The sequence below is a fragment of the Phasianus colchicus genome, chromosome 6 (genome assembly GCF_987193195.1).
Source record: "Phasianus colchicus chromosome 6, bPhaCol1.hap1.1, whole genome shotgun sequence".
In the NCBI taxonomy this organism is placed as follows: Eukaryota; Metazoa; Chordata; class Aves; order Galliformes; family Phasianidae; genus Phasianus; species Phasianus colchicus.
Window position 1 is genome coordinate 7240217 of NC_143441.1, and position 13271 is coordinate 7253487.

The window sequence follows — 13271 nt, forward strand, 5'->3', positions numbered from 1 at the left end:
TAAATCTTTTTTTTTGGCTGTTTATGAGAATTAAGTGATGTGTGTGCTCTCTATGGGGAGCCAGAGTTCATTGCATCTATTTGAGCACAGCTTTGGTCAGGACTGGAGAACAGTGTGTGGCCTCTGTGGGAGGGGTGGGTGCTGCAGGGTGAAGACAGAAGACCATGTATGACTCATACAAACCTTTAAATAAAGAATGTGCTGTTTCAGAGAGGAATGAGTGTCAAATCAGACTCTTTAAATTAAGAACTAGAAGTGTGAAAAAGAATTAAGAAGCATATGAGATTTAAAAAAGAATGGTGAGAGGGTGTCCTAATGATAGCAGCCTGAAAGAGATCCTCCTAATAATAAATATCCAAGAAATAAATAATGGAATAGGATACAAGACAGATACAAATAGCCTTACAGAATGTGTCCTGTAATGTGGTGTAATCAATGTCTGAGGGAAGAATAAATGTTTGAGACTGGTAATGGTTGAATCGTATTATATTACTCTTCTTTTCCTTGTTTTTGGGTTCTTATCATGAAAGAGAATGTTTGTTCTAAACAAAGACATAAACCAGCCAGAGAAGATGGTAATATAACAGCAGGAAGGGAATGGATGGAAGTAAAATGCCCTGTGAATAATTATTTTTGATGGAGGTCTTTATAGAGGAGGTGACCAAGCTAACATAATAATGAGGGCTGTTCCTTTCTCCTTTGTGTCAGAGCAGTTCTCCTAACACACTGCTTTATTGTTGCTCGTGATGCATATCAGCACAGTCCAACATTACCTCTCTGTATATCCCAGAAGCTTCAAGAAAAAAAATCTTACTTGCATCTGTCAAAATGAGTAAACTTTGTCAGTGGATTGAGACCTAGTTATCTCCTGTGCTTGTGCAGCTTTCCTTGATAAATGACATTCAGAACTGTATGATTTCCCCATTCCCTTTTGTTCTTTCTTTGTCTTGGCACAATGTCTTCCCATAACTTCTCCTTTGGCTCAAAGCTATGTGCAGGTAAGCGGATTCAGATCATGGCAAACAGTTCACTGGATCCATTTGTTTGGTTTTAACTGGTGAACAAGAAACCGGTTCTTAGCACCTTGGGTCCCATGTTTCATAGGCAGACTTTTATTTGCCTTCTATATGAAGGGCTAAGTTCTGATAAGTTGATGTTCAGCTCTTGTAGTCGTGGTTTGTGCTGGGTGAGTAAGGTTGCTGTCCCAGTGGTTTTGCACCACACCGTGGAAGTTGATAGGAGCTTCCTAGTTGCATGAGCAAACTATTGGACTAAAATTAAAGAGAAAGAGGGTTCTCAGAAAGATACTGACTCCTGGTTGCCTGCTGCCTCGTATCTGAATGCGCAGGTTAGCTCTCCAAACATCTGCTGTGCAGGCTGTGGCTCTTTAAAATGGTAGCTGTGATCACAGAATCATAGAATGGCTTGAGTTGGAAGGGACTTAAATATCATCAGCTTCTAGCCTTCCTGTCATGGGTATGGTACAACACAAAGTACTTCTGTGTGCTCTGGCTAAGCATTCAGTAGCACACCTCATGGAAGACTTGGAGCTCTGGTTGCTGCTTCAAGCACTCTCTGCAGCAGTATGCTTGTAATATTAAAAAAAAATAATAAAAAAAATCTGTTGCCTCATTGCTTTAATAATCTCAGTAATGCTTCCCTAAGCAGATGCGTGTATTCCCTGAGAGATGCTCTGTGCTTTTTTTTTCTGATGGCTGAAGTGAAGGCAAAATGAAACTTTTCTTCTTTGTTTGGAAATAATGAGATGGAAAAAATGAATAAGCAACTGAACATTTACAGCAGACAGCATAGTAATAAGTAAATAATTCATCTGTGTTGCGGCTATGATTTTAGCAGAGCCAACCAGTTGAGCAGACTGCTTTATGACAATGTAGGGAAAGTGCTCAAACTCAACCACTCATCTCCTGTAAAAGCAGCTTGATGAAAAAGATACTCTTGTAATCATGAAGGTTTCTTTTTTGTTCTTCTTTATAGCATATCAGCTCCCTTAGCATGCCATTTTGCTGTTAATGATTATACTGCCTACTTATGCAGACAAAAACACTTACTTGAAAAGGCTTCAGGAAGGAACTGCGAGGCTTTGTGCCCCTCCTTGACAAGCACTTGAGCCTTAATTCTGGTATTACGTTTAAAATAATGTTCTTAAGAGTAAGAAAATAAGTCTTCAGGAAGAGTGTTCTGCAAAATAAGTCTGTCCCTTGAAGGACAAGGAAAAAACTCGGCTTGTAGTAGAAACCTGAGAAATTAAAAACCTGCAAAACTGCTGGTGTGCACGAGTTGGCCGGTATGGATGTTCTCCTTCATAGCAAAAAGGCAGCATAGATTTCTGCCAAGCACACATTATGATTGCTTCCTGTTAAATGACAGCCTGACTGAAAGGTGTTTCATGCCCTATTTTGACAACATGCAGTTGAGCATCATATATCCACCTTTAACAGTGCCCCCAGAACTTAAGTTACTGCATTGCCTCTTTCAGTTAATTTGCTGCTCTGCACCAAAGGTTTCCATGTCTTCCTTTTCAAACTCCATAAAAAGACACTGTTTGTATAAATAATAACTAGTGTTTAGAATGAAGCTAGAAGGACAGCCAGTGAATGATCTGAATTGTTGTCCCAGGAACACTGTGATTAAAAGATGAGCCCAGAACTGTTTTTATAGGCTACAGTCTGTTTTTTCAATCATATTGTCAAGGATAAAGTATGTAATTTCCTCTCAGATATTACAAGGAATTAAGCAGTCGAGTGACTGTGGTGAGCTGTATGTAATTCATCTGGGAGGACAGTGTAGAAGCTCATTGTTGAATTTTTCCAAAATAAGTACTCAGAAAGAAAAACAAATAACTTGAGGGTGCAAACTAATGTTCCTACCACTCCCCAACCGATCCTTTAAAGCCTCATTAAAAAATAAAAAAATAAAAATCCGCTTTGATTCAGACAGGTTTGTGTTATGGAAACAAATCGTTATAAACTTTTGATAATTGAGATAATGTTAAATTTATCAGCATAATTATTTCCCGCACATTCATGAAATACAATGGGTGAGTAATACAGCAGCTGCAGAACAGAGCCTCGTGTTCCAGTTTGGTTCAAATCCATGGGCTGGCTCCAAACACAGCCGAATTCATAAAGGTGCTCCCATACCTCCTGCAAAGGTGATGTGGTTTGTTTTAAAAATGTTGGGATCCATGCTTTGCTTTAGTGTTCCTCTGGTAACAAGAGCTACGCCTCTGTGTGTACTCAGAGTTACCCTGATCTCAACAACTTGATTGTTTGCCTATGCTGGACATAACTGGGCTTAGACAGTGAGCCTTCCTCATCCTGTCTCTCTGAGGAACTCAACCCAGGAGATTTCCTTTTTTCTGTATTGAACTTAGAAATGATCTTTACAGCAGAGTCTGGAATTCAGGACAAAGGTTGCCACGTAGCTTCTGGGTGATGAGGCTATGGCGTGGTAGATGCTTGCTCTCCAGCCTATAACATGGTGCTTGAAGCTGTCAGGAGCTAAAAAAAAGAAATCCTTCTTCTGTGGATGTTTCTCTGAAATACTGGTCTGCTATGTGAGAAGCAGAAGCAGCGTGTTTTCCAGACAAGACTGAACTGTGCTCATTGTACCTAACTGATAGAGCATGGATTGGTTGCACAGCTGGAGCCCCGTGGTGGAGGTAGGGCAATAGAAAACTTCTATCAACTTGCACCACACTGGGTCTGGAAGGAGCTCGTATTTTCCAACATAATGTGTGTATACACATGTTATCACAGCAAACAAACTTTGTCCATGGTGTGATGGTGCCTGTAAGTGCAGTTTTATGCATGAAGAGAGATGCTGGTCAAGGCTGCAGCTGGATGGGCAGTGCTCAAGTGCTCTGCCTCTGTTTTGCTGCTCTCAGTGAGTTTCTGGAGCTGTTGGAGGGATGCATTAAATAATGTTTACAAAGAACATGGAGGATGGCTGGACTTAATCATCAATCTTAATGCTTTGATTTAGCTCTAGGAGGGATGAGCCAGTGAGTACAGAATGGAAGATGTTGCCCCGGGTCTGGATGACGTGGCATGAACAGGATGCACTAACATGGCAAGATGGGCTGGTAGCCTTGCCAGGAGTAACTGCGTCTGTGGCATGTTCAATAGATTTGTTCTTTATCTTAGCTTTCATCAAACAGTTTTTCTCCTAAAGTTTGTTACTTGGCTTCTATAAACCACACTTTAAATACATTATTTCTTCATTGTAAACTTATTCATGAGAGGGAGAAAGAGCAACCCTTTTCCATAACAAAATGTATCAATATGTCTGAGAACTTTGTTGTCTGTGGAGTTTTGTTCTCCTTTGAAAATGCCAATAATTATCTGTCTGGCAGGCCTCCATCTACCTGCCAGGTTCTGTTTGCCTTTTTGTACTATCAGTGCTTGAAGAACACGATCGGTAAGTATTACAAAACCTTCCATGAGGTCTTCCTGGAAGACGGTAATCGAATGGGCATGTATAAAACATTAGTCATAACAGCACAGGGCCACCCCCTTCCCCTGCATTATCTCTGTGGTTCCTCTGACAGGAGGCTGCAGTGCATCCCACACATCGGCGCCTGCATCCCCATGGCGTGTGTTTTTAGGAGTGATCAGGGTTTGGCTACTTCTGCAAACAGGAAACGGATACGCTTCAGGGAAAGGCAAACAAGCAGTGAAGGCCTGAGACTACACTATTGGCAGTAGGAAAAAGGATCCAATGTTGAGTCTGTTTTAGGCTTTAGCCATAATAATGCTTCCTTCTCTGCTGTTATGTTTGGTTATGTGAGAACCCAGACACAACTGCACGGCCCTCTATCAGACCACTTGAATTACAGGTCCAGATTTCTACTTCAAGATTTTTTCAGGATCTACAGCTTGAAAAAGGTGGTGAGTTTTGACATGATAACACAGTTAAATGACTCTTTCTGAGGCTGAAAGTCTCCTGCTGCCAACTCCCTCGCTCTTTGTTGCTTGTACTCTTTCACCATGATGATTTCAAATCTTTACTCATGTGCCATCCCTTAACATATCTGAAATGCTAAGGAATTGATAGAAGTTTCATATGCCCCTCATCTAGTCATGGAATTTACTCCCCCAGTGTCTCTTAAAAACACTGAGACTGTGTTGTATGTGTAAGTCCTGCTGAAAGTAATGCCTCCTATTTATTTCCATCAAAAAACCACAGCAGATACAAAGCACAGTAACACCATTTGATAGAGCAGACTCTCAGCTACAAAAGCTACTGCTTGGTCTCCATAAATGTTCAGCAAATGTCTGTGAATGTCAGTGGGTGCCATTTTTTCTGCATGGAGGAATTCAGTGACACACCTTTGCTCCATGCACACTTCCATGTCAGATGCCATTTTGTCAGTCTGCCCTTCTGCTGCCATCAATCACACAGCAACACCGTGGAATGGAACATTGGTGAGAAGGTTCAACCCCTACTGCTGTACCACCAGCATCTACCTCTGATGTGACAGGCCGACATGATAAAATCCTATTTCTTAAGCAGCACTAACACCACCTTTGCTTTGAAGAAGCAAGCTGTCGTTTACGTTTGCTGCTGCACCCTTTTGGCCTGAAAGCTTTTGTGGTAATTGAAGAAAATGAACAGTTAATTGCTTTGAGTACTTTTCTGAAGTTTAGGCAATGATTGGTGCACTGAGACAAGGTACACCGTGCCCTAATAACTGGTTCATACTGTGGCTCCTCCATCTGATGTCTTTTCACCTTCTTTGCAGCCTGTGCTCTGACTCAGGTGTGGAAATAGGCCTCCTCCAAAGAGGCATCACTGGCTGATCAGATATGCATAATTATGTGACTTTATTGAGCCCTTAGGCATTGCTTTCCTGGGTCGCATTTCATTTCCTAAACGTTCAAAGGACTAATACATCCTCTTTTTAGGCAAGGGATACAAGCATACCTGGCTCAGTGTGCTCCATAGCACCTGTGCTGCGCAATTAACACTTGCCAGGGCACCTTGCTTTCCCTCTTCAGTCTCTGCTCAGACATGCATGTCTTTAACTTCTTCCAGCCACTCTCTGTTAGTCATAACCTTATTCCTGTCTGCTTCTGAAGTGGCTGGCAGCAGTAGGCACAGGCTCCTTATCAGGGTAAACAGCAGTTACGTCTTCAGATCCTCCCTGCTTGGGTAAATGATGGGTTGATGGCGAGCAAAGGCCACAGGGCTTGTCCCAGTTCTTGGCATGGTGGCCCTTGTTGGCTCCAAGCGTTGGTGGCAGGCAGGTGGCTGTCTTAGGGGTCACCTTTCCAGAACTGTTGGCCTGGAGTGCAACCAGAGCCCGTGTGCAGTACGTTCCTGCAGCCCAGAGGCACTTACAGAACAGCTAGCACTAAGCTGCAGGAGCGACCACAACACTGGAGGGGTCCTTGTGTAGGAGCCCTTCTGCTGCAGATAACACACAGTATGTGCTTGAGTTTTGAATCAGTTTTGTGCAGGACTTAATGAAGAAAGCTGATTTCATTCCAGAAAACCTGCAGGCTGAAAGGCTTGTGAGGAAACACAAAGCTAGAACTTTTCTCCTTATGAGGATGTGGGGGTAGGGGAAAGAAATGCTCTGACTGAGGTTTTCATTCCAGTCTTTTCTTTACCACTTGAGTAACAGCTCCTCAAAGGGATTGATGTAGATCTAACTTTGCAAAAGGAGGAGGACTATTTTTTCCATGCCTAGTCTGTAGATTTTTACTGTACAAGGGAAAGTGTAATCTTGTTTGATGTTGGGCTTTGCAGACAGAGCAACATGTTTTAAGAAATACACTTCTCAGTTCAGCAAAAAACATGACCTAAGCAAGTGCACTTCAAAATCTGTGTGCCTGAGGGCCCTGGAAAATGGGCATGAATTAAAGTCAGCTGCTGCAGGGACAGCCCTCAGCTGCTGAAACTGTACCCAGAACTGGCTGATGGCTTTGTCCAAACAAACCATATAATCGTATTTGTTGTCTTTCTGATTGAGCAAAGTTAAAGAAAATCAATTTGGTGGAAACAAAATATTCAAACTACTTGATTGCCAATGCTCTTTTTAATAACATGATGGTTTCTGTGACATTACTCAGCCTTGCCGTGCACTTTGTGCTGGCTGCTGGGCAGCAGCAATCCAGAGAGAAATTAATTCGTTTGTCAGTTTTCACTCTTTTGAGCAAAAAATTGAAATGTGTCTTGGCCTTCCAAGATAGGAAAAGGTTGGTTTTGGGTTGTGTGTATCTTAGAGGTATATGCTTACAGCTTCAGCATCTGGGATACTGACCTCACAGGTAAGACAGTAAAAGAGCAAAGTTTGATTTGTCTTTTTAAAACTGAAGGTAAAATAGACATGAGAAGCAAAGTAGTTGGCAAGCTGGAAGGGTGGTAGCCTTTCTCCATTTCACTATGCCCATATATCATCCTTACCATCCCACCATCTGCCAAGAGATGGCAGCTCTTCAGACTGACTCTGGCCAGAGGTGTGTCCCACCACAGAGGACCACTGTGCATAGCAGACACTGTGTCCAGTTCTGGGCTCCTCAGTGCTTTGGGACATGGTTTAGTGGACAGTATTAGTGGCAGATGAATGGACTTGGTGATCTTAGGGGGCTTCCCCTACCTCAATGATTCTTGATTCTATGACAGCAGCTTTGCCAAGGGCGCTAGGTTCTCCTAGGAAGCTCCTGAAACTGCTGGCAAAAAGTATTTCGTAATGTCTGCATACAAGGGGCTCCTGGCTCCAGGTTTTCCAATGTGTGGCCTTTATTGTTGTTATTATTTTTATTATTTCACTTGCAAGACCATATCCAGGTGGATGTGAGTTCTTTCCAATGTGTCCGCAGTTCCAGCATCCTTGTTCTGCTGTGTGTTACTGTGCAGGCTTTGTAGCTCTGTGACCACATGCGTGGCAATGAAAATGTGTGTGGGTGCTGTGGCTGCCCAGCAGTGGCCAGGAAAGCCAGTATCTGTGGGCAGCATCACAAAGATCTGCTGTGTGTGCAGATGTGCAGCCAGTCCCTGCGTGAACAAGAAGTCTCAAGCATTCAGAATGCATTTGCCATTCCACAGCCATAGTCAGTGCATCGGGTGCTATTACAGCAGGTGTATTGCGTGCACAGCTGGGCTCTGATACCTGTTTTCTGGTTGTCATTTTTTTACTTTCCCACTGAAATGCACATGCCTCGTAGCGTGGAGGATCTCATTCCTCTGATTTATCAGCCCTCACCGTACCCACAGCCCTTGGCTCATTAGTTTGTTTGAGGTTTATTAACCTGAGCTCTTCACATGCCAACTTGTTGTTTCTTTAGAACCTCCTTTCAAGCCACAAGCACTTCCTGGAGCTGTAAACCCCAAAGTGGTTCTGTCAGCTGAGAGCAGGCTGTTGAGTCTGGCCTCCTCCCTTCCTCTGGCCCCTCTGGATCACTGGAGAGCAGCCAGCACTGCTGCTTCCTGCCCCCAAACACCCTGCCCAGCTCCCCAGCACAGGCTGGTGCTTTGGGGGAAAAGGAGCCCGAGGAAGAAACTTAGGCATTTTTCCAGTACCTTTTGCTTGCAGGATTGTTTTAACTCAGCCTCCACTGATGCTACGTCTCTGGGGCCCATCCCAGACCTCCTCCTGTGTGAGCCTTCCTGGGAAGCAGGGGTTTTGCATCCCACATGTGTGCTGAAAGCTGGCTTTTGTTCTTTCCACATTAGCAAGCTTCCCTTTTGGGACTGGCCTAGGCTACTGCAGTGGTTAAAAACCAGAGCTTAAATTCTGTAGCTAGCAATTTGATACAACTTCCTTGGCCTCAGGCAGAAACAACCTCAGATTTGTAGCTGGGCACTGCTTAACATTTCAGTAGGGACTACGGTCTGTATTCCACGGTGCGCTCTATCGATGTCTTTTTGCATGCTTTTTTGCAGTTCTTTTGAAAGTCTTACAAAGCTGATCTTTTTCCTCCACCTCCCTCTCTGTCTCTAGTTTTGTATGGAGCTGAACCAGCCGACGCTGCCAAACATCCGCAAGTGGAAGGGCCCTAGAGGATGTTGGAAGGGTGTTGTTTCCGAAAAACCCTCAGGCCAGCTACCTAAGGTACATTAATCCCTATGTTTGAACTTTTGCTTCCCTTCTATTTATTTATTTATTTATTTTCCCTCACACCAAGGATATATTTTTAATCACCTGTTTAAGGCAGAACATTTTGCAAATCTTTTTTGGCGAGGTTGGTAACTTTCTTTTTTCTTTCTTTATTTTTTAAGCTGACTGTTTATATAGAATTCGAGTGTCCTGTTGATATTTTGGGAGAATTATTTTTCCCAGCCTATGGCATGCTTGTAAGGAGAAAGGTGCCCGTTCGTTTTGGGGATGAATAACAGATAAAAACAGTACAGAAATGCAGAAGAAAGGCTGTGTGTTAGGACAAGGAAAGAGCCCTTCGTTTTGCCCCTGATACACTGCAGTTCTTCTGAATTTTTTCTGCTAATCAGCTGAGCTTGCTGTGTAATACAATACTGGCTGAAATGTGGAAGAGCTTCCAGTTTTACAGCTTTACAAACGAAGACTCTACAGAGGGGCTGTTCAGCAGGCTGTCCTCATCTGCCAGATGAGCTTATCTAGCATGTTTCCTAAGGTGCCCTGCACACGTATTAGAAATATTCCTTGGACTCCACTGAAAAACAGCACAGTGCTGTACTATGCCAAGGTGGTGATGGTTGCACCTGCCACCCTTGACAGTATTCAGAGAAGAGCTGCATGGAACTGAACTTTACTAATGGTAGCCAGAGGTGGTCTGTCCCAAGGGAAACCTCTTCTCTTCAAGGGTGCTAATGGGATTTCAGAGCAAAGTCCTTCTGAGACTGGAGGCTACTGGTATCAAGTAGGATCACTGTCACGATGCATTTGTTACAGCATGAATGTTGTTGTGCAGTGGAAGCAGGAGCTGAGACTTGTAATGAAACACACGGTGAGCTACTTTCATCTAGTCTGAGTGCTGTCATTATTAAATAAGTGGCTCCAGTTGTATCCTGAATGCACAATTCAGGACGACACTCCTATTTCCAATGCAGAGAGCAAATCCCTTTCAGGATGTTTTTATTCCTGGGTGGAATCTTTGTTTTGGGATCTCTCATTATATGAGGTCATTAGGGCACTGAGTTTAAACAGTTGTGTGGAGTCGTTCTCTTTGCTATGTTTTTTTGCCTTAATAAGAAGAACTATTAGTAATTGTCTCGGAGTTTCTGTGTTACATGTAGGTTATTAAGTCAGTTCTTTCTTGAGCTGTATTTTCAAAGATAACAATAAAAGTTTTGACTGTGGATTGAATAACTAAAAATCAGCATGTACTTTGGTAGGGATGTAAGGATGAAGGATTTCTCAAATTGTGGGAGAAGTCTGAGGCCAAACTAAAACCAGAAATGTTACTTACTGATTCTTCCCTTTAGGTGCTTTTACAGAAGAGAAATCTGGCTACCCTGCAGCACCCTTCACAAAGCCAAAAAGCCTTTTCTGTCCCTTAGGTTACCTGATGAGTTCATCAGGTTTGGACACTGTGTACACAAACACAATGCAATGAAGTAATGCAGCGTTACTCTTAATATGTAGCACCTTCAGCACAATCTGCTCATGGGATGATCTGCAGTGCTAAATAGTGGACAGTGCATCACACTCATGCTTCCACACTTCCCAGTCATTTCGCCTCCTACCAAACATTGATTTGGACCACTGTGTTAATGAGAAATCTGAAGTCAGGGAATTGTGGGGAACTGCTGACAGCTCTTCTATTCTTCCATGTCTTTTCTTATAGCCTACTCAGGGTTCAGACATTAGACTGGAGTTTGGTGGTGACTTGGCCAAAGATGTCACCAAAAGATTTTAGCCAAACATAATACTTTCTTTCAAGGCTCATAGGAATACAGCAGAACAGACAACACTTTTTTTTTACAGCTGAAATGGAAAGCTTTTCCTTGAGATGGATTTAACTATGATTCACTAGGTCTGAATGATACCAAGGCAAACTGTGTCTGTGTGATGAGAAGGAATGCTTGACAGGCTTTGAATTAGATACTGCTGCTGGTGTAAAGGGGGCAGACAGCTTTCTGGAAATGCCACATTCCCAAGTAGTCCAAGAAAACCTTGTAGGGTGATAGACACTAGGATGAAAGAATTGGAAACCTGAACATGAATCACTTCAGTTGGAGAGGAGACAGAGAGAATTGACAGGGCTGAGAGGTCTAGACCAGATGTCTTGCCAAGAGGCTGAATGAGCCTGGATATTTTTAGCTTGGGCATGACAGAAGTCTGTAAGATCACCTGTGGTGTGGAGACAAGGAATGGGAAAGGATTCTTGCATTCATGTGCTGGTGCTTGGAAGAGACTGTCAGGAGAAAGACATGGAACTATGCACCCCAACTAAGCTCTCCACTGACCAGCGGCAGAGGAGGGATGCTGGGGATACTGGGGACATAAACTATTTTATTATTGACCACACTAAGAAGAATCAGGTTCTTGCCTGGAGGAGCAGGAAATGTAGGGCATGTGTCAGTCCAAAGATGCACACAGGATGCTGCAGCTAAATCTCTGACCACTGCAGCAGTCCTGAACGTGCTCTGCCTGTGTAAGATAGAGCAGCTTATGAAAGTATTGGATGGAGCAAGCAGTGCTCTGCCTACCTGGGGGTCCAAGAGCCAGCATGCAAGTGTGAGTAGCAAGGCAATATGCACTTCAACTCGGTGTGCTCAGTGGGACTGCCCATTCTTCCCACATGTAGGGGGGGATTAGGGCCAGGGTGACATAAAGAAGCTTTTCTATCTGCCCTGGGGTGTTGTTTCTCCCTTCAGCCGGTGCACAGCAAGATCCACCTCCTGCCCTCAGCAGGTGCCAAGCCAGAATAGACAGCTTTTACAACCTCCACTTATTTGGGAAGTGATAATACACCATTGCCAACAGCAGTACCAAGTTGACTGAAACATTTGGGTTAAAGTTTCATAATTTGGGCAGAATGTTATATTTTTAACATCTTATTATTGGCTTTTCTCTTGCTTTAATTGCAGGGAGTCGAATATTCTGGTTTCCTCTGGGATACAACGGCTGGCATTGAGCTGAAAGATGCTTCTTCTCAGGAGAACGTACAGACTAATGGCAATGGGAGACACTCATATCCTCACCCATATATTGCACATTTCAAGGTAACTCAGTTCTGACTCTTGCAGAGATGAGCTTTTATTTAAAAGTTTTGGACAAGAAGCTGGAAAGAGTCTCCTAACAGATAAAAAAAATACATTAGCATGAGGCTAATCCATGTTCATCAGTTTCTTATGGCTCAGTTACAGGAAGGTGCTTAGTGATCTTAATAGGTGAGGTGTATCACCAGAGTCAGTCCTTTCCCTTGGTCCTGTGGGAGGGAGCCCTGCTGCAAGGGAGCATTTAGGCACATGAGGCCATGTGCCTGCAGTCTGATAGAGTGACAGAAATCACCAGTCACCTTGTTCAGCTTTTAGAGAGGTGAGTATTGAGAAGCAAGCAGCCACGGCTCCATGATTCTGGTCAGAGCCAGAAATGATGGGTGGAGTTGGGGTAAGTGTAAGCAGAACAGATGTACACGGAAGGCATCGTGCTTCGGAGAGGCTCAGGCTGATCTCTCTTACATTGCTGGCATAGTGCAGAGTTTCCATTTTGAAGCTTTTTCACTAGGCTGCACCTGTATTAGAGAACTTCATGCAATTTGGAAACTGACTCTTTCCAAGCTGTTCTTGTGTGTATGCATGAGTAAATGTACAGCCCCCTTCCCTGCACTGCCTGTATCCGGTTTAGGGAGTTTGACATCTCTGCCAATGCTTAGAGAGAAGTTTCTAATAAATAAGAACAGGTCAAGATTAGAAGTAAGCATTACTTGTGCCACGCGACAAAGTGAGTCCCAGAAGGTAAGCAGAAGATTACAGGGAGCCAGCGGCTCATTTCAAGGTACATTAAGTTTCATGACTAATCTCTGTAGCAGGCCAAGGCAGATCACAGGAGAGCAGTAATTAGTTGATGTAATGACCAAGCCATTATTTGTAGCTTAATAACAACTGGTTTTGCATAAACTGGTTTTTGGAAAGAGTCAGCTTCTCTCTGCAGCTGCTGTAGAAAAAAACCACATATTTACAAAAATCAGTTTCCCCAGAACTGAAGGGCTGTCACAGTAGTCCAAATAGAGCTGTCTTCCCAAAACACCAAGACAAAACAACAGACCGTATGCAGCATGAAATGGGTCCTAGTCACCAGGACTTACTGCCAAAATTGTATG

At 43.4% G+C, this 13271-nt stretch overlaps 1 protein-coding gene across 1 annotated transcript in view; it reads left to right on the forward strand.

The window, feature by feature from the left end:
• EEPD1 (endonuclease/exonuclease/phosphatase family domain containing 1) overlaps nt 1-13271 on the forward strand; it is a 60467-nt gene that overhangs the window by 40525 nt on the left and 6671 nt on the right. Inside the window, exons 3-4 of the mRNA XM_031590459.2 lie at nt 8969-9079; nt 12037-12171. Coding sequence (XP_031446319.2) covers nt 8969-9079; nt 12037-12171 — 246 coding nt within the window. The remainder of the gene's footprint in view (nt 1-8968; nt 9080-12036; nt 12172-13271) is intronic.